Source organism: Pelodiscus sinensis, chromosome 21 (assembly GCF_049634645.1).
Source record: "Pelodiscus sinensis isolate JC-2024 chromosome 21, ASM4963464v1, whole genome shotgun sequence".
Lineage (NCBI taxonomy): Eukaryota > Metazoa > Chordata > Testudines > Trionychidae > Pelodiscus > Pelodiscus sinensis.
In genome coordinates, this window is record NC_134731.1 from 6,004,083 (window position 1) to 6,031,433 (window position 27,351).

The window sequence follows — 27,351 nt, forward strand, 5'->3', positions numbered from 1 at the left end:
ATCTTAAGTCTTGGATTAATATGGAGAAGTGTATTTAAAGGTGTAGAATCTTCTTTCTAAAATTGTCCATGTCTGTGTTTGGAGAACCCCCCAGAATAATTTCCTGTATTGGAAGAGTGATTACTGTGTTTTATGCTGGCTCAAGTACTATTTCTTTTGGGAGGTGTGAGGAGAAGGAAAAAAATTATGTAGCCTTGATAACAGTAGGCAAACTTAGATACTGTGCCAGGTAGCTTTCAGATTAACTTTATGTGAGAAATAAAATATTTTTCAGGAAAATTATGTCCAGCTTCTTCCAGTATCTCTTCTCTATCTCATCGCCTAGGTTCAGATTGACCACATATGACAGAATAATGGTATTTGAATCCTATATAAATCATCTTTGTGCACATATTCCATAGATAGAACTTCTACTGAGGGGTATAGCTGTACTTTTCTGTACCTCTTGATGTTGGCTGGTAGATTTTTTTTTTTTTAAATATGTTTATTTCTTATACAGCTTCTTGAAGGGGATTTAGAGCAAAGGTTTGCTCACACAGCACCTCTCAGAATGTTTCAGTAATGGCAACAGCAAGTGGGAATATTCAGAAATGAATGTAGTATGTTTGTGTTGTGTGTGTTGTGTGTCCTGGGCTCCCCCAGTGTACTTTAGCTTTTAAATACTGTGCATATTCACTTAAGAGCTCTATACTCTGGAACTGTCTTGTCATGTAGGTCTGGTGGCTATAGTCAACTAACTGTCGAAGATCCAAGCTCTCATTTTTGCTGTGTGGTCTTGTTGTTTTTTTTAAAGTGTGTGGTTGGTCTTCAGGTAGATGGCTTTTCTTGTTTTTACTTGGCAAATGCTTAGTTTTGCATACTGTTGTACATGTTTCCAGAATGTATGAGGAGGCTTTTGTGACACAGATGAGTGTAATTGTAGCAAATTCTATTTAACACCCCGTAAGGATTAATCTCTTGATAATATATATATTCCTTAAGGCCCTGTGAGGATATGGTTCTAAATGAGTAGGTGGTAAAAGAAATAAGTTGTGTGGCTTATACTCTCTTTGCCAAATGAAGTGTTATGACCTGACTTTTAAGAGGAATAAACCTTTTGAAAGACTATCATTGGATAGTTATTAGATATATTAATAATTCATTAAGTCAACCACTGAAAGCGCACACAATGATTAGCCTTTTAAATATCCTTCCCTTTACTTTGTGTCTCTCCAATCTCCTGTTGACATAGCTTAGATTCAGATTGATGACATGCCTAGGGATGATTTATATGTGCTTTTCAACTGAGCTGCAGACAGGTAGTCTTGTTTTAATCATGATAGAAATGTAGTCGTGTTAGTCTGGTCTAGCTGAAACAAAAAACAGGACTATGTAGCACTTTAAAGACTAACAAGATGGTTTGGTCTGGCCCACAAAAGCTCATCACCTAATAAACCATCTTGTTAGTCTTTAAAGTGCTACATAGTCCTGTCTTTTGTTTTAATCAGAACTGCTCAGAAAAAACCCCAGCAACATTAAATGATGTTGTAATTTGTACTGTAGAATTCAGCAATCTATTTCTTCCCAATGTTTAGTAAGATCCATATCACTGTACGTCAGCACTTGTTTTTAACGTTTATTTAATAAAAATAATTAAGTTAAACCTCTGATGAATCATCCTTGGGGGTACCATTTAAACTAACAATTACTCCAATTGGATTTATTTTATAATTGTTTTAAGTACCATAAAATAATTAACAGAAATGCAGACCCAGTAAAATGACAAATTTTGGAGCATTTCAGTCAGAGGAAAGTAACAGCTGTGGATTTAGAACATTTAACTCTTTTTTTAGGAAAATGAAAACAGATAGCAAGCTTAAAGTGTTTGTGTAAATGAGCAGAGGGACGTAGGATATCCACTGTTTCTTTTGATGACAAATCAGAACTTGTGGCTGTGTATACACTGAAACGTGTTTGAAAAAGCATAAATTCAAATTCATGGCCATGGAAAAAAATGCATCACAGACTACGAAATCCTGTCTCCACTCATGAAATCTGGTCTCTTCTGCGCTTTTACCTTGTATTATACAGATTTCAATGGGAGGAGACTAGCATTTCTCAAATTGGAGGTCCTGACCCAGAAAGGAATTGGAGGGAGGGATGCAGATAAAGATATCTGCAGCTCACTTTTGCAGATATGGATGCAGATAAAAAATTTGTATCCATTCAGGGCTCTAGTTAGGTTTACATACACAGCTAAATCCAAGCCTTTGTATCACTCTTATAGAGTGCTTCGGTATTTGGAATTTGAAACTGTATTACTCGTTTCTATATTTCTACAATACGAGCTGTATCAAAAATAATTTCTCTCCTCTTACTATACAAATCCTCTCAATGTTTATCTTCAAATCAAACAATGTCAACAAATTTTACAGCAACTCTAATGAAGCTGCTGTACAGGCAGGAGAGCAGGTGATGTTTTTCCTTTGACTGTAGACAGCTGGAGTTGAGAACTGCTGTAAGTAGGACAGTGCAGGATAAACAGCAGGAGCTGAGGGCATTGATCACATGATTGTCTCTTTGGAATATTGGGTTGCTACAGAGACTGTTAGCAGACAAATTTAGCATTGACATAAGAAAGCAGTTTTTCCTTGTCTGAATTAAAATGTTAAAATGGTTGAGACTTCACTTGGAAATTGTAAAAATGATATGGCTCTGAATTCCAGTTTGATTGAACAACCAGTTGATAAGTCGCTCTCTTATATCCAAACAATATTATCCAATAAACATATACAGGATATTAATTAGGTACACTTCTAGTGTGCTAAAAGGTGGTGTAAACTGAATTTTCTTATTTGAAAAGATAGTTCTTGCCTTACTAAATGTTTGTCCCAAAACATTACATGAAGTTTAATATGTTTGTTTTGTTTGAGGATAAACAATGCTTATCCTACTAAAACTGTATTCCAGTTCAGATTATATTTTTATAGTAAAAGCAAATTCCACATTGAAAGCTGTAATTTAGAACATCAAGAGACAATTGAGATTAATATTTTGTATAATTAAAGAAGGCTCAAATTTAAATGTGCCTAAATATTGTTCTTTGGGCTTTAAGATTCGTAACCATGAAATCACCGTTTTTAAGTATTGGTTATAATTGTAAGTATGAGTATATTTGCATCTCGCATTTAAAAATATAGTATTTTACTTAGGAGGAAGGCATCGCACATTTAACATAATTTGGACATAAGAAAAATAAACTCTTTTGCTGGATTTAACTAAAGTCTCAAAACATGAGTTAATTTGAAAAAGCATGCTAAGCAACTTGTCAAAATCAGTGTTTTTTTTTTTAATAAATTACTGCGTCTTCTGGGATTATTAAATCACATGTACCTCAGAACTCATTTCTCATATTTTTAAGATTTCCTCTGCCTTTCCCTGTTTCCTCAAAAAAACCAAAAGAACCCACCCATCCCCAAAAAACTTTTGTGGAAATTGTTTAGGGAGTTTATCAGTTTTATGTGGTGGTGATGAGGTAGATAGTTTAAACCAGTGTTTCTCAACCTCTTTATTTAAAAAAAAAATGTACCCCTTTTTCAAAGAAAAATGTACTCCTAGTACCTACAATTTTTTTTCTACTGTTGCAACACATTTGTTTAAAAAACTTAATTGTAGCTGGGTGGGCGATGAAATTTTTGGGTGTAAAGTACAAAAATAATAAAATACAGTAAAACTTAAAACAAATTCAGTTTTCTCCAAATTTCACTTGTGTTGACATACCCCCCCGACTTCTGTCGAGTACCCCTAACGGTTCTCGTATCACTGGTTTGAACCATACATGAAGCTGCTCTTACTTTGCTAGTATCTGTTTGCTTTGTTACCAAACTCAGCTCTCTGCTGGTCTTTCTTCACTTCAGTAGACATAGGGAGCCCTGTCAGTACAGAGTAGCAGTTATTATTTTCGAGTCTGTTTGAACAATTACATAAAAGCTCACAAAACATGTATAGTCACAAGTTATATATTTAAAGATGCGAACAGTTAACTGGTAAGCATCACCCTTGCCAGGTGATGCTTGCCAATTACAGTTAACTGTGGGGACTTGAGTGGCCCCTGTGGGCAGGGGACTATTCTAGCCCTGTGAGGCCTGCTGCGGTGGGGGGACAAGTGCACTCCAGCCCACCTGCTCCCGTTTACCCTGGTTAAACATAATATTTAACCCGTTAACTAAGCTTAATGATTAATAATTAGTGTCCTATAGTGAAAGCATTTGTGACAGAGAAACTGTTAGCAGAGGGCAAGAAAAGACATAACTTTATAATAGATTGACATCAGCGGTGCTGCAGTATAGTATTTTGTTTGTATGTGGTGTTTTCTTCCTAGAAAATTTTAGATGGTGCATTAGCTTTTAAAATAATTAAATAAAATTGAACTACAGGTTGGATCTCCCTGCTCTGGCACCCTCCGGACCTGATTGGTCCCAGATGAGAGATTCTTTTGCCAGACCAGCAAGAAGTCCTTTCTGGCTCCCCTGCTGCTGGCCCCACTCCTGACCCTGCTGCCCCACCAGGTTTCTCCCCCTGCTCTCCACCCAGCTGGGCTATGCAGGACTTCATGACTTTCCACCCCCCAGCCCAGTTGAGCAGAGCGCTGAGCTCTCCAGCTGAGCTGCGTGCTGGGCTTCCTGGCTCCTCTCCCTCCCCAGCTGCCCAGCAGCGCTGTGTGCCAGGCTCTTGCTGCCTCCCACCTCCACAGGATGTTGGGATTCTCAGATACTGGAACATCCGTGGTCCAGAGAGTCCTGGTTTATAGAGGTGCAACCTGTATAACTAGTGCTTTGAGTTTACCAGTCCAGTGGTTTCAAAACACAACAAATCTATAACTGCTGACCGTTTTTAATCCACAACCCCCCCCTCCCCCAAATATGAATCCAATAAGCATCTGATACATACAACCCACCTTCCTATAATAATGATTCTTATGAAAATGAAAAACTGGTAAATTCCTGCTGCTTCCGACCCCAAATTAAGACCATTGAGTTTCTTGCTGCCAGGCTGTTGTCATGGAGTGGCACTGCCAAGTTAAAAAGTGCTTCCAAACCAGTACAAATGTGGGTGTCCACACAGAAAACTGCTGTCCAAAGTGGTCATTGCCCTGCTACTAATCCTCATCCGTTCAGCAGGGCCTGAAAGCACCTGTTCATGGCTCTTCTTGGGTGAGATTTGTAGCCAGATGATCTTTTCCACAAATAGCCCTCTAGGGAGGAATAGGTAAGCATGTGGTCTTGAAGTTACTGGTTTTCTTCTGTTAGCTCAACAAACCTGTGGTTTTGCTGACAACAGGAGAATGGAGGGGATAATACGATGTGATCCATATTAAGCATATGGCCAGGTGTATAACTCCCATAGATTTATTTTTCTCTGCTTATGTTACAGATTAATGTTTTAGGTTGTATTAAAAAAATTGTGTGGTTTTCCTTTCTGGGGGCAGAGGGAATCCTAATCTCTCCTATTTTATTAGTATTTGGGTAGTTCCTCCATGTACTCATGAAAGCTCAGATACCATCTACATTTTCTGTTAGTCTTTAAGTTCTGCAGGACTATTTAAGTTTTTTTCCTCCTCTGAGGAGATGGCTATTAAAGTAGAATTTTACCCACACCTAATTGATCTTTTTATATTTTATTTTAAGAACTTCTTTGTATCTCTAAACGTATTTAAAAAGTGGCTAACGTGCAGACCCTAAAAATAACCCTGAAAAAATGGGGAAGAACAGCTCTTGTGCAAGAAGGGGTTTTTGCGCAAAAAGGAGCCATCTGCACAGCTCCTTTTTGTGCAAAAGCCTCTTGCGCAAAAACAGATGCTAATTAATTATGCAAATGAAGTGCAACAGTATTCTACTCCATGCTTCATTTGCATAAGCTTTTGCTGAAGAAGGCTGCAGTATAGACGTAGCCTGAGTGGATGGTGGCTTTGCTTGTCAGTCATAGTACTGTAACATTTTTGGTGCTGAGCTAGATCTTGGTCAGTGTCTCCCAAATTACCCTGATGAAAATTCCATAGCATTTAGAAACAGAGGCATGTTAACGATAGAGCCTTAACACATCAGCTAGAGTTTCTAGTCCCTAATTAGGCAATATGTCTTAGGGGTTTGAGTATGGATTTGACAGACGCGAACCTCCTTGACTTCTGATCCTAGCTCTGTCAATTACTGAGCCTTGAAAATTCACTGAACTGTGCTGTGTCTGCTTCTTGTGTCTGTAAAATGGGGATAAGTACATACCATGCAAGATTACTGATAAACTTAATTTCAATAGAACCTCTTTAATCCTGCATGACAGGGAGACCCATTGCAAGTTACTCAATTTTGTGACTAAATAATTCAAATTTAAAAAAGTGAGACTATATGATAAAATACAGTTGGTCTGTTTTGTCCGCTGCGATGTAGTTGTAATTTTTTGATATTCATGAATTGCTGGGTTATGCACTATATAAATATATAATCGTGTGTGTGTGTGTGTGTGTGTGTGTGTGTGTGTGTATATATAAAAAAAAACAACTTAAGTTAAAGACCTCATCTTAGCTCTTGATATTAAATTAGTGCTGGCAGAGACTATAATCTTTTGGTGCGGATTTGAAGTGGGCAATGTAATAAAATGTGGATTAAAGTTCATATTTATGAAGCACTTTGAAGTTTATAAAGCACTATGTGAAAACTAATAAATGTATAGAAATAGCTGAAGAAATTACCTTTCTATCAAGTTAGGGTACTTCAAAATTGGTGTATTGGAGAGGCAGAAATATCATGTGTATGTAAATGCTAGCTTTTTCCTCTTTATAGTCTTTATTGAGATTTCTATAAAACAGGACCTTTTATATTCTATGACAACATCTTTTCTTGTCTTTCCTTGCTCCAGTTGAAATCAGAATCCTTTGTTTATGACAAATCATTTCCACAGTAACCAGTTGATGTCAGTTTTATAGGATTATATCACGTGGTAGAGGACAGCAATAGGAACAGAAACTCTTGGGAAACAGTCAGATCTGTTCTGCCTATTAGTAGTGGAGGGAGGAGAGAGAAAAATAAACAGAGTATTTCTAAATATTTCATAGAGGACTTTAAATGGCTCCGTTGACTTCAGTGTTGATCACCTACTATTTTAAGAATAAATTTAGCAATTGACATGCTGTTTTTAGCTAGTCATGCACTCTTCCAACATTGTGGTGGGCCTTGCGTAAAAATGAGAATTAAGCCACTATTTTAGTCAGTGGTCGTCTTCTATTCTAGCAAAGCTCAAAATAGTCACATTCTCTACAGAGTTCAGGACTGACCTAATGCTGTCCAAACTTGGTGATCTGAACATCAGCAAAATTAATTCAATAACTGACATAAGAAGAAATGGGTCACATTTTGATATCAACAGAACTAAAGGCTTATTTTTTCTGCTTTAAAAAAAGAGAAACTATTGAAATCTGCTAAAATTCTGTATCTTTCCCCTCTGTTTAACTGTGCGCACACTGGAATTTTTGCTCAAAACATGCAGAGCTTCATATCTTTTACAATTATAAATACAGGCAGTCCCCGACTTACGTCGGATCCGCACTTACGAATGGGGCTTTCTCGCCCCGGAGCTCGCAGGCAGCGGCCCGCCACCTCGACCTCCGGGGTGAGAAAAGCTGCTCCCGGTGCCCCTGGTCTGCTGGGGACCGTCTCCAGCAGACCAGGGGCACCGGGAGCAAAGCCACAGCCGCGGTGGGTTCGCTCACGGTGTCCCTGGTCTGCTGGAGACGGTCCCCAGCAGACCAGGGGCACCGCGAGCAAAGCCGCAGCCGCGGCGGGTTCCCGCGCTTCCGAGGCTTTGCTCTGGCAGAGCCTCAGAAGCGCGGGACCCCGCCACGACTGCGGCTTTGCTCGCGGTGCCACTGGTATGCTGGGGACCGTCTCCAGCAGACCAGGGACACCGCGAGCAAGGCCGCAGCCGTGGCGGGTTCCCACGCCAGAACAAAGCCTCAGAGGTGCGGCACCCCGCCGCTGCGGCGTTGCTCCCTGTGTCCCTGGTCTGCTGGGGGGGGGGGGGGTGGGCGCAGCTAGTGTGCCCCCCCCCCCCCCCCCCAGCAGACCAGGCTTTTGTTGTGGACCCTGGGGCAGAGCAGCTGGGGCGCTGCCGGTTGGTCCCGCAGCGCCGCTCTGGGCACTACTGGACCAACCCGGCAGTACCCCAGCTGCTCTGCCCCAGGCGTCCTGATTCAGCCGCTGCTGGTCAGTTTCGGCGTTACAGACTCAGACAGACACTGGACTACTATATAGATGATAAGGATGGGCTGATGTCCCTCCTTATTTTCTGAGAAAGGGCCCATAAAACTGGAGCCATTCCCAGGCTTCAAGAGACTTCTCGATAAGAGTTGGAAGTATCTTTAGAACTCCTCAGGTACCCAGAGTAGAGCTCACTTAACTGGCTAACTGATCAACTGGGATTTTACATCCCTAGTCTTTATCACTCGCTTTTCTTTTTGGTGCCATAATTAAGGGGTAGGTGTTTTAGCCAGTGCAGTGCACTGCTGGTAGGTGAAACAGCGAAACCATGGATGGAAAGATCTTCCTTTATCATCCTCATCCTCTTCTTTCAAATCCTGGTCAGGTGTGTCTGCTCTGCAAGGCCTTGGTCCCTTGTTCCTTGGGCCTGTCAGCTGCCCCAGGAGTTCCCTGCAGTCCTACTGTCATCGCTGCTTTAACCCTAGATTTGCTCCCATAACTATAAAAACCATAATTTTTAAAATGGAAAAAGTCAACAAAAGGTTGAAATTAGAAATTGAATTCTCTAAATTCAATTTCTCAGGGTATGAACGTGTTCTGTGGTTGTGACTGGGGACTTCATCTGATTAGCCAATCAAGTTGGTGAGACACTTTCTAGCGGGGATGTTAAAATATGTTTTATTTTTGTAAACCTGTAACCTCTGAAAAATTTCAGCGGTTACATGTTTATATGTGGGAAGGGAGCCAGTACACACCTGCCTGCCCCTGTTCCTCTGTGCTGCTGGCTCTGTATCAGAAGCAGCAGTGCGGGGATGGAGGGGGGAAAAGGGGGACTCCACCAGCCCTCGGGGGGAGCCACCTCGGCTCTCACCTGTCCCCCCACCCACCTGTGTGCTGATGCCTCTGCTATAAATACACATTCACATCCCTACTTTCTAGTATATTTCACTTTTATACAATTCTAAATTTTTACAATTAGGGATAGAAATGCATTTTTTTAATAGGCTAATATTTGCCTCTAAATGACAGGGGTACTTCTGACATTGAGCTCCCTTAGTAATGCTTCAGAATTGCAGAGTAAGTGAGTTGATTTAAAAATTGTACTCCTCCCTTCCACCGAATACATAGTACAGGCAGTCCCCGGGTTACGTACAAGATAGGGACTGTAGGTTTGTTCTTAAGTTCAATCTGTATGTAAGTCGGAACTGGCGTCCAGATTGAGCCGCTGCTGAAACTGATCAGTTTCAACAGCGGCTGAATCTGGACGCCAGTTCTGACTTACATACAGATTGAACTTAAGAACCCCAGGCATCCCCAAGTCAGCTGCTGCTGAAACTGATCAGCGGCTGATTCCAGGAAGCCCGGGGCAGGGGCTTCCTGTAGTCAGCCACTGGTCAGTTTCAGCAGCGGCTGACTTGGGGACGCCTGGGGCAGAGCAGCTGGGGTGCTGCTGGGTTGGTCCAGTAGCGCCGCCACTGGACCAACCCAGCAGCACCCAAGCTGCTCTGCCCTCGGCGTCCTGATTCAGCCACTGCTGAAACTGATCAGCAGTGGCTGAATCAGGACGCCTGGGGCAGAGCAGCTGGGGTGCTGCCGGGTTGGTCCAGTAGCACCCAAAGCAGCGCTACGGGACCAACTGGCAGCGCCCCAGCTGCTGTACCACAGGCGTCCGGAGCAAAGCCGCGGAGCATGGGGGCAGCGGGACAGCCCAGACGCGCCGTGGCTGTCCTGCTGCCCTCGGGCTCCGCGGCTTTGCTCTGCTTTGCTCCCCGTCTCCCTGGTCTGCAGACCAGGGGGACGGGGAGCAAAGCTGTGGAACACGCGGGCAGCAGACAGCCCAGACGCCGCCTTGCTTCCTCTCCCTGGTCTGCTGGAGACCAGGGAGACGGGTCCCGTTCGTGACATAAGTCGGATCTGCGTAACTCGGGGACTGCCTGTAGAGTATTCTCTTCAGTGAAATGTTCAATATGTAACTGCAGAAGTGAAATAGTTGTGCTGTTCTCCCTTACGTAGCTCTTTCACTGAGCCACACTCTTCAGCTGTTGAAACTAACTATTTTTTTCTTTTTAATCATGTTTTGTTGCGCTACCCAATATTACTACAGTGTTATCCTGGAAATGTTTCAACTTTCTTGCTTTTCCAGTATGAGTAACATGGTAAAAACAAGGCTTGTCCAGTCTTGAGGCTACCATCAGCTGTATTGTGAGTTACTTGAAGCAACACAAATTTTCTTCCCCCCTCAGGTAATATGGCGGCTGCTGCTGCTATCAGCAGTGAATCTGTGAAAGGGATGTCACCCACCCAGCATCAATGTCTGCTTCCTTTTGGGGAGGGGGGGGGGGGCTTTTGCCTTTTCTTCCTGCTTCAAACGGTGTGTCAGAGAACAAATGCAATCTTTCTTGTGGCTTGGTCCCCCTTTCCTTTATTCTGGTTTATGAAGGGCCTCTCCGCAACTTGGATAAAAGGTGCATTGTTAAAACATATAGATAACACACTTTAACACCTCCGTAGTCCTCCCTCCCCACACTTTCCCCAGGAGGATTTACAATGACTAGCTAACATGGGTTAAAATACAACTTGCTCTGTCTACTGGGATTTTAAAGTGTTAAACAATATGTTTTAAAAATATTCCTAAGCACCTTTCATTATGGCATTTCACTTTTCTTTTAAGTGTAATCTGTACCCGAGGAGACAGTTGATGAGATTCCAGTATCCTGAGTTAGTACTAGCTGATACTCACATGACTCCTTCACAGTGGTCCAGCTCATCATGAAAATGCCAAACTTTTGTTTTTGTTGTGTGTGTTTTTTTTTTTTGTTTTGTTTTAATCAATTCAAGTCTCTTTTATGGGATGCTTGTGGTAACAAATTCCAGAGTCATATTGGGGCTAGAGCTGCATTGCTGTAAGCAGTTGTGCTAAATAGTCATTTACCGATTGATGATCGTTCACTTGTGTTTCTGGAGCTTGGTCTTAGACTCAGATTCTGAATATGTCCTGTTCAGACTCCTGCTGATAGCTCAGGGTATGTCTACACTACAGCGTTATTTCGAAATATCTCATTTTGAAAGTTATTTTGAAATAACGTGTCTACACACACTAATGCATTTTGAAATAGCACATGCACACTGAGTGGATGCTGAATCGCATTTAAGGCCGGCTGGAACCAGGTCCGGCAGGGCATCAGGTCAGGAGTTACTTTGTGTGGCTGCTGCCTGAGGCTATCTGAGGCCTGTGCTTAAAGGGACCTCCCTCCCTCCCCCCCGGACAGCCAGTTCCCAGCTTTCCCTGCTTGCCTGCCTACCTTGATGAGGGACAGCAAAGCATTTTCTAAAATAAATAAAAATTAATGGAGATGCCTATCTCCTAGAACTGGAAGGGACCTTGAAAGGTCATTGAGTCCAGTCCCCTGCCTTCACAGCAGGACCACGTACCATCCCTGACAAATTTTTGCCCCAAATCCCTAAATGGCCTCAGCAAGGATTGAGCTCACAACCCTGGGTTTAGCAGGCCAATGCTCAAACCACTGAGCTATCCCTCCCCCTCTCACTGAGGACACCACAGCACTCTGCAACATGGAGCCGGAGCTGCCCCATGGCACACTGGTGCTTCTCGTGGACACGTTGCTGCAAGCCTGGCTGCACTTTCTGCAGGCTGCCATCCGGGAGGTCCATCAGGGGGCTGTCAGTATCCAGGAGGCCCTGCGGGAGAGCTTCCACCCTGGGGAGCACAAAGAGCCTTCCTGGTCTGCCCCACTGGGGGCTTGTGCCTCATTCCTCCCTCACGTCCTTCCACCTACCCCCTTTAGCCCCCCCTTCTTATGTCAGATAAAATACATGTATTTTCATGAACACAAACTCTCTTTTATATAACAAAACTGGGGAGGCGGGGAATGAAACTCTGAGACTAGGGAAAGAAGGCGGGAGAGGGGAGATGGAAACCTGGGAGGAGGGAGCTGGCAGGGGGAAGCAAGGGAAAGAAGGGGAAGGCGAGGCTCAGGGTTGGGGGGAGGGTCTCGCCGAACCAACTTGATTTTCATGCAGACCTGCTCCTGAGTTTGCATGCGGCCTTTAGTGGCCAGGCTGGCAGCTATCCTGCCATAGACGGCTACGTTCCTCCGTCTAGTGCAGAGATCATGGACAGTGAGGGCATCCCCCCGCCCCCTCCCAAACCTGAACAAGGTTCATGATCTCCACCCTAGACCAGGAAGGTGCCCACCTCCTCTGGGCCCTGGCAGACTGCTCCTAGGGAGCTCATGTTTTAGGGCCACTGGGTCAGGGGCAGTGACTTCTGGGCTGGCAGGCTTGGAGCTGGCACAGGCACTGTGGCCAGAGTCAACCCCTTTAAAGGCTCCGGGGAGGGAAAGGAGTGTTCTTGGTTGAGGCTGGAGTGGCCAGCAGGGCACCCTGGGAAGGCTGGAGGGCCCTATTTCAATATAAGTGTCTACACAGCACTTATTTCGAAATACAGGCAGTCTCTGGGTTACGTACAAGATAGAGACTGTAGGTTTGTTCTTAAGTTGAATCTGTATGTAAGTCGGAACTGGCGTCCAGATTCAGCCGCTGCTGAAACTGACCGCCAGTTCCGACTTACATACAGAATCAACTTAAGAACCCCAAGCGTCCCCAAGTCAGCTGCTGCTGAAACTGATCAGCAGCTGATTCCAGGAAGCCTGGGGCAGAGCAACTCTGCCTAGGGCTTCCTGTAGTCAGCGCTGGTCAGTTTCAGCAGCAGCTGACTTGGGGATGCCTGGGGCAGAGCAGCTGGGGTACTGCTGGGTTGCTCCAGTAGCGCCCAGAGCGGCGCTGCGGGACCAACCGGTAGCGCCCCAGCTGCTCTGCCACAGGCGTCTGGAGAAAAGCCTAGTCTGCTGGGGGGAGGAAGGGGGTGTACTAGCTGCGCGCCCCCCCCCACCCCAGCAGACCAGGAAGACGCGGGCGGCGGACCGAGACGCACCGCGGTCCCGCCGCCTGGGTCCTCTGCGGCTTTGCTCCCAGTCTCCCTGGTCTGCTGGAGACCAGCAGACCAGGGAGACAGGGAGCAAAACCTCTGAGGACGCCAGCAGCGGGACAGCCGCGGGGCGTCTGGGCTGTCCCGCTGCCGGCTTCCCCCGAGACTTTGCAAAGCCGCGGGGGGGGGGGGGGGGGGGAGGGGCCTCGGGCAGCGGGGCAGCCCAGGCACGTCTGGGCTGTCCTGCTGCCGGCTTCCCCGAGGCTTTGCAAAGCCGCCGGGGGGGCTCGGGTAGCGGGGCAGCCCAGGCGTGCCTGGGCTTTCCCGCTGCCCGAGCCCCTCCGCGGCTTTGCTCCCCGTCTTCCTGGTCTGCAGACCAGGGAGACGCGGGAGAAAGCCCCGGAGTACACGGGCGGCAGGACCGCGAGGTCCCGCAGTCCGTGTCCTCCGGGGCGAGCCCCGTTCATAACTGCGGATCCGACATAAGTCGGATCCGCGTAAGTCGGGGACTGCTTGTAGCTATTTCTCATTTGGCATTATTCCTCGTGGAATGAGGTTTACCAAATTTGAAAGTGCTCCGCTATTTCGAATTAATTTTGAAATAGCGGTTTGGCTGTGTAGACGCTAATAAAGTTATTTTGAAATAACAGCTGTTGTTTTGAAATAACTTTGCTGTGTAGACATACCTCAGTGTTTTCTTAATTCCAAAGTCCTTGCACAAATGTTGATACCACCCAAACTTTTGTTTTTTGGAGTGTGTTGCTGTGGTGGATTCTCCCCAAGATTTTGTGACAAGTTTCTTTTCTTCAGTCCTTGTCCACCATGTTGGTACAAGTGGAATGGGTGTGTCTTGAGTTTTGGAGTCCACCTTAGAGGCTTATGAATCTACAGTCTGTATGGCATCTCAAAGTGGTGAGGTTGTATGCAATATGTTGGTTCCTCAAACCATGAATTCAATACTAGCAGTCTTCTTTGTGTTTGTTAGAAGCTAGCCAGTGTAGGAACTATTTGAATCTCTTTGGGGTAAAATTCAAGAGTCTTTCTGCTTCTGAAAGAACTTTGCCTGCATCTCCTGCTGTTCTGTGTGTCTTCTGTGGGAGAAACATCTTAAAAATTACAACTTATAAAGTGGAAAAAGGAGTGTTTTCTGCAATGATGCGTAGTGGGGACGTTGTTCTAGTGGGTCTGCCTGGACATCTTCCTCTTTTTTTCCCATGTAGGTTCCAATTGTCTGTGCGTCAGTGCTTGATTTCTCAACTAGACACTGCTTCCATTTTATTCCCTCCTGCAGGGCTAACACATGAAAGAAAATCATGAAGTGAGGAGAGGAAACACACCCGGCCCATTCCTTTACAGTGGGGGCGGGAAACCTCATGCCCAGCCCCTAGCTTGCCTGCATCCGGCCCCCAAGACTCAGAGCTTTCTCCCCCCCCCCCCCCCCAGCTTTGAGAAGACTGCGCTGGTATGCAACCCCCCCGTCATCCCATCTTGGGACTGGAGCACACAAAATCTATGAGTTTGGGTCCCCCTTGGCTCTGGTGTGTGAGGGGCATGTGGGGAATGTCTTTCTCCTTCTCAGATAGGGGCCATGAGGTGGCTTTTTTTCTGGCTTCTTGCTTGTGTGCGGCCTCTGACTGCCTTATTTTATTTTTTTTGGTGGGCCAGCGATAGGGATATGAGCAGCTAGTCAACTACCCGATAAGCCAAGGCAGGAGCTGGTGCTGGGGGGAACTGCTTTAAAGCTGGTTCCCCATAGCACTATCTCCAATGGGGAGGAGGGGCAGAGTTGCAGCGGGGGAAATGGTGTGAGCCGCCCTGGCTCATGTCGGGCCTTAGATGCTGCAGTTCTGCATTTTAAATGTAGTAAGAGCCCAGTTTGCACCTTGTCGCAGATTGCTGTGGCTCTGCTTTTGAAATGTAGTAAGAAAGCCAAGCTACAGCAAATCCCCTTATTGGGTAGTTGATGGAAATTCCATTGACTACTCAGTTAGCTTCCTGAACACTATTTAACATCCCCAGACCCAAAAAAGGTTTCATGCCCCTCCCTTAGACTATTGTAATTCTGGTATAATAAATGGAAAAGAAAACTCTTTGGATTTCCAGTAATGCACCAGTTTGAATTACTTTTTTTCTTGCTTGTGTTTTCTTGAATGAAGACTCAGACACTTGATATTCCCTTCCTTTTGGATCAACTTTACATCCCTTTTTCTCCCCCTCTCCCCCCTTCCACTCCCCCACTCTGCTCACAGTTGTTTGAGGTGGGTTCCTCCTTCCTTTCTCCATAGAGATTTGAACAGCGTAAAGGGACTTAAATGTCCTTTACAAATTAAGAGTGTATATTTCTTTGAATTTATTATTGTTCTGTTTTGCACTTTGGCATCTGAAGTGACTGGGTTGTTTTCAGTTCTTTCAGGCATTTGAGTTAAGTTAGCACTTACAAGGCTCACAAACCGGCCTGCCTAAGTAATTTTAAAAAAATTAAATCCATCATATTGTAGATTCTTTAAGATCCGAGATAAGGGGAAATATTCTCCATATGGTGTGCGGATAGGGACTTTGAGTTGTCTCTTTCCTAGTGAATTAGATCAGGTGAATGCATTTTACATACACCCCACTTTGCAGCAGTGCTTTCTCTCCTATAACTCTCTCATGATTTTTAGGAAGGTAGACATTTTTGAACTAGAGTAATTTACATGGTAGGTTTTGGTGTCTTTTATAATTAAGTTAAACAAAAAATGCCAGCATCTCAGCACTTTCATTAGCAATCCTACTCAAAAGTGACCAAGTAGTTGTATATAGACAAATCATGATCAAAAGAGACAAATCTTAAACGACATCTTAAAGAAACAAAACAGTAAAAATTGAGACAGCTTCTGAGGCCTTATCTGTGTGGGTGAAGAGCTTCTGTTTCGTTGCTGAGTGAAGATTTTTCTTTTTAATTCACTGTATTAACACTATAAATCATCAATATAACTCAAATAATAGATTAGGCATTTGAATATTTTATCTCCTCTTTTCAGAATTTAATAGTGTAAATTAATCTATAGAGAACCTTTGTTAACACTTTGAGCTTGCTTTGAAGATGTAGGGTAGACACAATGTGTCAAACTGGGAGATTTGTTTTGAATCCATTCTTTTAATCACTAGGAATTTTGATTTATACTTTTCATTGGTAGGCCCTTCCTCATTTGCTTTATAAAATACAAATGAAACTTGAACATTTTCAGCTTGACTCACTCCCACTGATTTAAGTGTAAAAACTTTGAAGTGAAGTTAACGTGTTATTCAGTTAAATATTATACATAAGCCCTGCATTTTAAGAGCACTATGTAGTGATATTTACAAGAGAAATTTGAGGTTCTGAATTATTTCAAAATATTTTTTCCCTAATTGTTAGTAGCGCTCAATCAAATGAGTATAATTTTTCCTGTTTCCTTTGAACTTTGAATATAAAGTTTTTTACAATTTTTAAAGGTGATCTTCAAAGGATGTGTGTTTAAATTTTGAGCATTTTTTAACTGACGTTCAAAGATCACATGCTTTTTTTTTTTTTTTTTTTTTTTTTTTTTTTTTGTGTTGCTTTCTTTTACCAGTAAAGAGATATCAAGAACATGATCTTCCCTTTATGTTTGACCTTCTGGATGTTTAAGAACATGTTTAGCATGAACTCTGTTGCAACTTCATTCACTGAAAGAATGCTGAATCCTTAACAGAGAGCTCCCCCCCATCTTGATTAGTCAGTGAAGATAAATCAGTGTTGACAAAACAATCAATTTAAAATCTTTAGCAGTCTCCTTAATACTTCAGTGTAAATATACTCTGTATTTGTTTACCCGTCTTTCTCTTTTTCCAGTGAGCACTTGTCCTGCTCTTTCACCTTTTTCTTGCATGGGGACAGCAATGTTTGTACCAGCGTAGAAATCAACCAGCACCAACCTGTGTATCTCCTTAGTGAAGAACACCTTACCCTTGCCCAGCAATCTAACAGCCCTTTTCAAGGTAGGTTTCTGTGACTTACTATTAATACTTTTGTTGTTGAGCAGTCCTTCATCCACTGATCTGAAAAATGTTGATGCCAATTGGGGGGGAAGAGGGAGCAGCAATGAAAAGTATATTTATGGATTTGTGTGAATCAATTTTGGCCACTGATTCTGTCATAACTTAAACTTTAACTTTGTTAAAGCTGATCAGAAATAGCTAAGTCATCCTCCTTTTCCTAACTATTAAGGAAGGCTGTCTTCCTAAGTGTAAATTTGATTAGAGCAAAGGTGTCAAAATCATTGTGGTGTGGTCAGACAGCTAACTTTCTAGTTTTGTCCCATTGCAGAATCCTTACCTAATGATGCTTTTAGATATTGCATTTAAAGACCTTGTTTGAAAGTAAACCTATAAAGCTTCCATTAACTACTTCTTCTCTAGATCTGGCACCCCAATCTTGTTGTAACTTTTCCTCTCCCGTGTTGCTCCCCTCTACTCTTCAGAATTCCTTTTATTTGGGGATTTTCTCTCTACCTGTCTCCTTCCTATCCCTGAAACAAACATTTGTCGTCTTGGGGACTTCATTGCTTTTGCTACTTTGAGGGAGGGGATGTAAAGAATCAGCTATTCTCTAAGCTAGGCACCAGGGGGATCAAGATCAGCAGCACGAATATTAGGCCTGTGGTGTGGAAGAGCAGGAGCCCAGTTCTGCAGATTTGGTAGTGACGGGCCAAAACATTTAAAAAAGAAGCCCTTTCTTGGTCTACGTGGTGACTTCTGGCAGCAGTGACAGGGCTGCTTTTCAATTGCATGTTTCCTGTGTCACTTATACATTTTGAGATCCCCATCTGCATTCCTACAACCCAACCTAAATGTCATGCATCAGGTATATCATGAAGTTTATGGTCCTATGTAAAGTTAAGTAATTACAACTTGCATAAAACATCACACATGGAATAGCATAAAACTTTGTAGCTGTGTTGGGCCATTTCAAAAAGATGTTGCATAACAATAGGATTGGAAAGTGAACAGGGAAGGGAAGATGAAGCTCTAATCTGTGCCGCTTTGCCTATGTGATTCCTTTCCAGTTCCAGATCATTCTGTAGACACAGGTGGGCCCTTTTGAAGATGGGAAGAGAGAGCTTGGGGGCTGGATCTGGTCAGTGTACTATATCAACTAGGCGTCCTGTGGCAATTTAGAGACAATGGGCTTTATTAGGACATTAGCTTTGGTGGGTAAAACTAGCTTCATCAGATGAATTGGAGTGAAGTTAGAAGCAGGGTTGTATATATAAAAAGGTTGTTTGAGTTAATGAGGCTTAATCAAGTCAGGGTGGAAATGGAAATGGCTCATTCACAGCATTTGATATGGAGATGTGAATACCCAGAGTGTGCTATAAGTTTGACACCGTTAGAGTATGGGATCCCATACTATCTATTACAGCTAATTATCCTACATGGGAACACATTAGCCTATATTTGTCGTATATTTGATCCAGAAATGGAGCTGAGTGGGGGTTTGTACTTGTCTGTTTGCAATTAAACTATTTCTGAGCAAGTCTTAACTTCACTGTTGCTGATGTCCATTGATAACAGGTAACTTTCCTAATATAGGCAAGACTATCACATTTCTTTGTGTGTAGCAGGTCTGACTTATTGGTATTATAATTTAATTGCAACAAACAGTGGGGAAGATGACTACATCTAGGCCATTGAACAGCAAGTTAACACTGCCAGCAAGAAAGCTACACCAGATCCTTAGATGACACAAATTCATATTTACCTGCAGAGCTTTGCTTTTTCGTGTGCATAGACAGCTGCATACCCATTTCTATCCATGACACAATTTTCTGTCACAGATGTTCAGGTGGATTAATTTCTAACTGCTGTTATGGAACATGAATTGTTGCATAACTCATCTTCTTTGGAACATAAACATTTTAATGAGGTATAATAAATTCTTGTTCTGAAATGTCATTGTAGGAATTTTTGTTATACTGTACTGGAGTGAGTTGAAGTGTAACCAGTCATTAAAATGAATTATTTGATAATAGATGTTGGCTAAACTCTGAGTCATGGAGGTGGTGCAAATCATTCTCCATGTGTACCCTAAAATTATTTATTTGTATATCTAGTTATCCTAAGTCCTTTTGGATTAAATGGCACACTCACAGGACAGTCATTCAAGCTCTCAGATTCCTCTACAAAAAAGCTGATTGGTGAATGGAAACAATTCTATCCTATCACATCTAACCTGAAGGAGGGTTCTGAGGAAAAACAAGAAGAGATGGATTGGGAAGATGACTCTCTGGCTGCTGTGGAAGTCCTTGTCGGTATGTAATCTTAGTGTATGTCACATCTTTACTGAAGTAGTCCAGCCAAGGAGGCTAATTTTTAAACATGAACAGTGATCTTGAAAATCTTTTTTGAATGTAAGAGATTCCTGGCTGTCTGACTTTTATTCTTTGCTGTATATTGCACATTGTTTGGAAGACTAGTTTAGCTGCTTTTATTTTGCTGTACTAGCCAAAATGATTTCATAAGTGGCACATCCTTCTTGATTATTACCCGCTGCTGGTAAGAAGGAAAGCTTACTTTGGATCCGATAGAACATTTTTGTAGCTAGAACTTTTAAAGGGCAGTGGACAGTGTCTGTCCTGAAATCTGCTCTACAAAGGATGTAACAGCTTTCAGAAATTTGGGAGGAAATACTAAGGCTCCTTCAGAAAAATCATGTTAGTTTTATTTTCCCTTCAGTCTCACTATGGGGTGTTCAAGGCCTATGCAAAATGAGTGGTTATTGTGTTGATTTTCATAGTATACTTTTTTCTTCTGTGACTTGAGCACTGGAATAATTAACCATGTTGATATTTGAAGTAACAGTGTTGACAGTTAACTTACACCCAGTCAGGCAATGGGGCATTTCACTTACTCGAGCTATTGTTTCAGGTTTTTTGCAAACATGGGCAGATCTTGCTGTGTTGGTTATACTTTGGTTACATCTTGATGGGTTGTTGTTTTTTTTTCACTGCCATAGCTTCTAGAACAGGGGTGGTCAACCCATTACGGGCAAAGAAAATAGTTGTGAATATAGTGCAAAAAGCTGTGGTGGGGGTGCGGATGGAGGGATGTTGTCGAGGAGGGGAAAAAAAAGGCCTGCCCCTTTAACAAACATGTTTCAAGGCTTTTTGGCCACATCAGGCTCCCACTGGCCGACTCCATCTTGAAGATACCATTTTTAATGGCTGCACCGCATGGCTCCCCTACCCCGGTGAGCACAGGGAGGCAGGGGCTGTTTTCAGGGGTGCAGGGGCAGCTTTGCGAGTCGTGCCCGGGGGGGGAAGGGGAGAAGAGCGGACACGAGGCTCATGAGCCCTGGGTTGGCCTCAGCTGTTCTAGAAGCTTTAAAATGAGGGCCAGGACACTAGAGAGCAAATGAGACATGTCCACTGTGACCTCCCTGACCTTCCCAAAACTAAATTCTGACCCCAAACCTCTTGAACCCAGCAGAGCCCTGTGGGCAAAGAGCTTTTGGAAAGATACATGCATTAGCTGGTAACACTCTCCCTTAAGTGGTGCAGTGTGAAGGCTCAGGGTTTAAACCCTGATAATGATGCATGATGGGAATGTTTTACGTATTAGAATATTTGTGCTTTCAGTTCTTTGAAAAAAATCTAGACACATAGTGAGCCATGGAAGCTTAATTTGTCAACGTGTGCATTATGATCTTTAATTAGACGATGGCATACTGTCTTTTTCCACAGGACTGCAGCCTCATTTGTTTGCAGGCTGGACATGCAAGGGGGATGAATTACAGTTGCACACGCAACAGTAAATCTAGCATGGCCTAACATTTGAGTGCTTCAATTTGTAATCTACATTAAAAGAACATTTAATATCATTTTAATTGAAGGTGCAGGGAAAAGTAGCATATGCATGATCTCCCTTTTTCTAAATCTCCTAAGTGGGTTTTTTTGTTTTTGTTGTAAAGATCAATTTTTGGGAAAAGGTTTCTTTTCATGGGTCTTAGAATCCTAAGAATTATTTTTTCCCCTAGTTTTCCATTATGTATGTGTAATTGAGGTAGAACTTGGAGGCCAGGGCTTCCTTTGTCCAAGGTCATGTACAAATAGAAGAGAGATGATTCCTGTCCCCAGGAGTTATGTGACTTATTTGCAAGGCTAAATTATTAGAACTGCCTTAATTTTACTGCAGTAGTTAACTGTTTTGTTAATAGTAGCAAAAAAGCACATACATGGGGGTGAAAGGGATAAAAATGAAGAAATTTCTATTTGAAGAGTGAAGTGGCCGCAATACATATTATGAATTAATTGAGGAGCTTTACTGTTGAAGGAAGAAGCTGCTTTACTGGAGAAACTGAATAAGTAGGGTATACTGTATTGCATGAGTGACAAGTAAGTAAAACATTTAGAATAGAATAGCAGTGGACAGGAGGACAGTTGCAAAAAAGGTGAGCTTGTTATGGTATTGAAACTCATCGCAGTGACCTGTGGCATAATAATATGTTGGAACACCTGTATAGAAAAAATGGTTTTCGACTTGATCAGAATACCTCTGAATAAGAACTGTCACTGGTACTGCAGCACTTGTAATGCATTAACATAATTAAACAAGACCACGTCTCTCAAAATGACTGCTGTTCAGTCATTATTTATGAAACTGTGAAAGGCATAATTGGCCTCGAGTTCTCTTGTTTTCTGGCTTGTTTTAATGCTCATAATTTATAAAGCAACAGATAATATTGCAGTGTGACTTTTTTTTTTTTAAACTAGCCCCTAGAGAGAGTGTTTCCTATTGGTCACGTAACTGGTACTCAGTGACTGAGTTGACTATATTAATAACTATATACTTCTCTTTCAGCTGGTGTACGAATGGTCTACCCAGCGTGCTTTGTTCTAGTTCCTCAGACAGATGTCCCTGCTCCTAGCACTGTGGGGGTTTCTCACTGTGCAACTGCTTGCTTGGGTGTCCACCAAGTGCCTGCTTCCACAAGAGATCCTGTCATGTCTTCTGTAACTTTGACTCCACCTACATCCCCAGAGGAAGTTCAGACAGGTATAAGTCAATATTCTTTTTCTCAAAAAGAAAACTGTCCTGAGGTTTCTGCTTAAAATAAAGTGTCCGAATATTTAGATAATATTCGGAGTGATCTATGCAATTGATTTGTAGCCTCCAGAACATTGTTCTTTAATTGTTGCTGTAATCTAAAACTCTTTGAATTATAATATACTCAATTTTTATCTTTAATGCTTGACTTTTTAATAAACTAGTACAGGAATGGTATTTGCAAAATGATTGCAGTTTAAAACCTGAATATTAGTTTGGCTTTTGTGCTACTGGACAGTACTTGTAACTGTTATGCAGAAACTCTGGTTTGGGAGTAAAAAGGTGACATTCCCGGACTCTTTACAGTGCTTAAAAGCTGATTACAGAGCATATTTATAATGTTGGAGAATGTTGCTTGCTTTCTCATATGTGAGCAATCGGAAATGTAGTTTCCAGTTGTCAATCTGTATCAGGATAAATATCTCCGAATTCAAGGCTTTGTGTATGCTACCAAGTTTTGTCACCAAAAATTGTTGTTTGTCTTATACAGAGAGACCATTCACATTGCCGTGTGACTTTTGTTGAAACACCCACTTTTGGCAAAACTTCCACCCCACAAGAGACTTTTTTTCTTTTCCCCTCCCTTTATTGTCAACAAAGAGCCAGTGTAGACTGTGCTGTTTTTGTCCACAGAACTGACTTCCACCAGAATCCCATAATACTGTAGTGTCCAACCAGTTCTTAAAATTACCACTGTAGTGGCTACTGCGCTATAGTGAACTAGGCATGTTCAACCAGCCAAATAGCTACATGTGGCTAGAGTGTTGGACACCACGGCCATGATGCCTGCCCTGATGGCTTTGCTCAGTATTTTGATCTCTGCTGCCCTGCAGGGATGCGCCCCTCCCCTTCAAAGCTTTGGGAAGTACCTAACAGCTGAGTGAGCTGCTCCATTTGAGGAACAAAGAGCATATCATTGCAATGTTCCTATTCTTCCCTGCACTAGGAGCTACTGCTGTAGGGGGAAGGGACAGGCTGCTGTGCTGCTTTGACTTACTCAGCATTAGAGAGTTCACAGAGCTACTCATAGGCAGATTTGACACCCTGAACCAAGGTCTAAATAAACACATGGAATGGTTCTCAGATTACAATGGCATAATTTCCCATTCAGGTATTGTCTTCTCACCACTGTTGGAGATGAGCCCCGTCCATTCAAATTTTATTAGCACTGATGTCAGTCCCATGTCTGTATCCTTTGTTTTTCTCTTCAGCATCTGAGGAAATGAGTTGTAGCTCACGAAAGCTTATGCTCTAATACCCTAATAAATGTTAGTTTGTAAAGTGCCAGGAGATTACTTGTTTTTACTGAGACTAACATGGCTACTTCTCTGATCCAGAGCTACTCATGATACTGCTCCCAACAGCTCTGAGAGCTGTGGGAGAACATGGAAGGAATCCCAAGCTACACAGGTATCAGCTCTGCCTTCCCAGAATACTGCATTGTGGGATACATTTGCACAGTGCATTGCTCACACTGACTGTGATGGTGCCCTGAGTGTGGACATGATCTATCAACAGAGGCAGCGAGTGTGATAGCGGGGCTGCAGAGATAGGACTCTCTCCTGGGAAGGCTGCATGTGGAGGGAGGGGGGGTGTACCAAACTTTCAGGAGGTTTATTATGTTAGGTTGCTGCAGTGGAAACTCCATTGTCTCATTAATGTATCAGAGGGAGCTTCGTCCAGGTGTATCTTCCCTTTTCTTGTTGAGCCTGGGGTGAGGAGGAGTTGGTATTAATTAGCAACTGATTTGGTGACATAATTACAAGATCTGAAATATGCCAGGAAAAATATGATGGGGAGGGTAAGGGGGCGGGAGAAAAATGTAGCACCCTGCTGTTTTCCACTCTTAGCCTTGTAGAGTAAACACAAAATGGTGACTCCTCTGCAGTTCTGGACCAAAATATTTTTCACCTAGTATCAGGAGGGAAAGATAAAGAGCTTGCTTTTGGCCATCGTGAGTTTAACAAGTGGCCATCTGCCCAGAGATGTTAAAAAGCCTGGGCAAAAATTTAGTTTGTTTGGAGGGAGATGGCTCCAGAGCAGAGAAGTAATGAGGGCAAGATTTTACATTGTCAGAGCCTGCATTAAGATCTGCTTTCACTTGTATTGGTGTTTTTCTAAAGCATTTAGGGTGCTTTGTAGGGTGCTGTGGGTAGACCTGGCTCCTGACATTTGTGTGATTACATTTCAAACAAACAAGGAGTCCGATGGCACTTTAAAGACTAACAAATGTATTAGGGTATTGTAGCATAAGTGTTCGTGAGCTACAGCTCATTTCCTCAGATGCTGAAGAGAGACAGAAGGGAAAAAATACAGAGATGGGGACTTAATGACATTTTAAAAAACCCGCTGCTATGCCCTTTGCCCTAATTTAAATAAGTCTGCTTTTGGAGTTTACATGGTTACATGATTTACCCGCACTTAATTATACATCCGTGTATGACAATGAATAGCCTGTTAGATACTTGTGAAATATCAAAAGGCCATGTTAATGGATGAATCTAAAACCTAATGAAGTCACTGTAAAGTTTCCTGTTTACTTCAATGGCCTTTAGATCAGACTGTAAGTTAACTTTTTTCATGATCAAACTGTGTGGTTAAGGATTGATTATTATTTTATTCAGTTACATGTTTTGGGCTGTTTTGTTTTATATATTCACACACAAATATATACTGAAGAAATGTTGTCAGTACTGCTTTTAGTTTGAAATGTGTATTTAAACTTGTTCTTTGAGAGGAGTGGAAAAAGAGGTGCAGTATTCCTAAGGGTATATCTTATTGTAAAGGAGAGTCTTTCTTTCTGATATTCAGTCCATGAAGACAGATATTGACCAGAATAGTGATAGAAATGTAGCCATGTTAGTCTGGTGTAGCTGAGACAAAATACAGGACTATGTAGCACTTTAAAGACTAACTAATAAACCATCTTGTTAGTCTTTAAAGTGCTACATAGTCCTGTATTTTGATTGACCAGAATAGTAATACACCTTGTTCTGTGAAGGAGTGGAAGAGGGTGGGGGGTGAGAGAGAGAGAGTCATTTAACTCATGTTAACATGTGAAAGAGGAAAAACAGCAGAGATTGTTTATTGTGATCACCAAATAATTAATTATGCACAGGCTCAATAGTGTTCCTGTTGCTGGAATGAGATTCTTTTAAACACTCAGTATAGCTAAAATGGAGGTAGCATGGGAACTTGCTTCAGTTTAAACACGTATGCTATATTTCTGTGTGACAGGACGCTATCTCACTATTCAGCATCTGCCATGTATGCTATGCCTACAATTTTTCTGCTTTTTTTTTTTTTAAATTCCTAATTTTAAAATAGCTAACAGAATTAATCCCTCAAAGGGTGGTGTGTATGTTCCGCATTCGCTGGAACAGTTTTTGAGTTGTTGGGACCTCTATAGTCATGTTGCCCAGGTGACTCAAATCTTTTTTTCTTTAACTTTTTTATGCTGCTTTTCTATTTTCAGTTGATGCACAGTCAGCCCAGAAATGGGTGAAATTTTCTTCTGTTTCTGATGGATTTAGCTCTGACAGTACTAGTCACCATGGTGGCAAAATCCCTAGAAAATTAGCCAATCAGGTGGTGGATCGAGTCTGGCAAGAATGCAATATGAACAGAGCGCAGAACAAGTATGTACTCCTTTCTAAAACTGAAATTAAAGCTGTATTTTAAACATTATGTATAATTATTGTAAAACTTCTTGCTGCACAAAGTAATTTTAGGGAAGGCTGCTTAAGCCTGTTAATCAGTAAAGCATGTTTTATTTTTGAAACACTTTTAAAAAAAAATTGTGAATGCCAGTTCACATTGTTTCCTTCAGAGTAATGTTTATTATCTTTCCGGATTCTAGTTTCTGGTAGTTTTTACTCTCCTCTGAATCTGAAGAGGTAACATACATTCTAGTTAAAAATAACCTCCCCCCAATATTGAATCATAGGAGAAAGTATTCTGCTACATCAAATGGCTTATGTGTTGAAGAGACTGCTGACAAAGTAGCATCCTGGGATTTTGTTGAAGCCACACAGAGGACAAATTGCAATTGCTCAAGGTACAGTACCCTGTATACTTGTACAATAATGTAGACAAAGTGAAGTATGCAGGAAAGGTTTTAATGATGGACTTGGGAATACTAAACCATAACTGTCTGTATTGTGGGGGACCTACAAGATGATGTAGTATCCTGTTGTGTATCCTGAATCCTAAACTTCATTATAGTCTTTTGGTGAAAGGCTCACAGCTGCTGACTAACAAGTCGATTTTTCCTTATTTGCATGGATCAGCACAAGGATCTTAAGGCGGCTAAATGTAGATTTCTGAATTCAAATGTAGAGTTCTGAGGGCATGTAAGGCCTGGGAGCATTCTTAGTTTTTAGCATTCTTTGGCTAGTGCAGTATGGTGTTGGCAGGAGTAGGAGTAAGAAGACGGAAAGAAAGCTGCTGTGGTGTGGGGATACTTTTCCTTTGGTAGGGCAGCATCTGCATTCTCCAGAGGGAAGGGTAGATTTGAAACCTGTCTTACGGTTGATCAATAGCATTAAGCAGCTCTTCTGTACAGTGAACACCCCACAATAACTAGAGACCACTTGAGAAACCGTGTTTTCTATTTTCTAGGTTTCTCTTACGGTTTTTGCTTTGAAAAGTGAGGGGAATAAGGCTTCTGAGAACACAATAATAGCTTTATTTCAAATTAATTGAAGTACTGATCATTCCAGTGGTAACCTAGATTGGGCTTTTTTGGACACAGGCTGCTTTTTTTTTTGTACTCCATGTGGAATATTAAATTTTTATGTGACTGAGATGTTACTGATTGAATTTAGGAGCTTGTCCGCACAGGCACTTAGGGAAAGTTTAATCTGAATTAATTAAAGGTGTGAATTCCAAGTATCTTAAGTTTCTGTAATTGTATTTCCAAGACCTGAAGAAACATAACTCAAAAGCTTGTCTCTTTTATTGTACCAACTTCTGTTGGTAAAAGATCTTACTGACCCAAATTGTGTGTCTTTCTCTAAGAACTAGGAAACTATATTTTTCCTGCTTCACTTTTTAATACCTTCTAGGACA

The 27,351-nt window shown here is 42.2% G+C and overlaps 1 protein-coding gene across 1 annotated transcript in view; it reads left to right on the top strand.

The window, feature by feature from the left end:
* MED13 (mediator complex subunit 13) overlaps positions 1–27,351 on the top strand; it is a 93,204-nt gene that overhangs the window by 25,706 nt on the left and 40,147 nt on the right. The window contains exons 4-8 of the mRNA XM_006138645.4: positions 17,030–17,175; positions 19,290–19,487; positions 22,036–22,230; positions 25,757–25,919; positions 26,228–26,338. Coding sequence (XP_006138707.1) covers positions 17,030–17,175; positions 19,290–19,487; positions 22,036–22,230; positions 25,757–25,919; positions 26,228–26,338 — 813 coding nt within the window. The remainder of the gene's footprint in view (positions 1–17,029; positions 17,176–19,289; positions 19,488–22,035; positions 22,231–25,756; positions 25,920–26,227; positions 26,339–27,351) is intronic.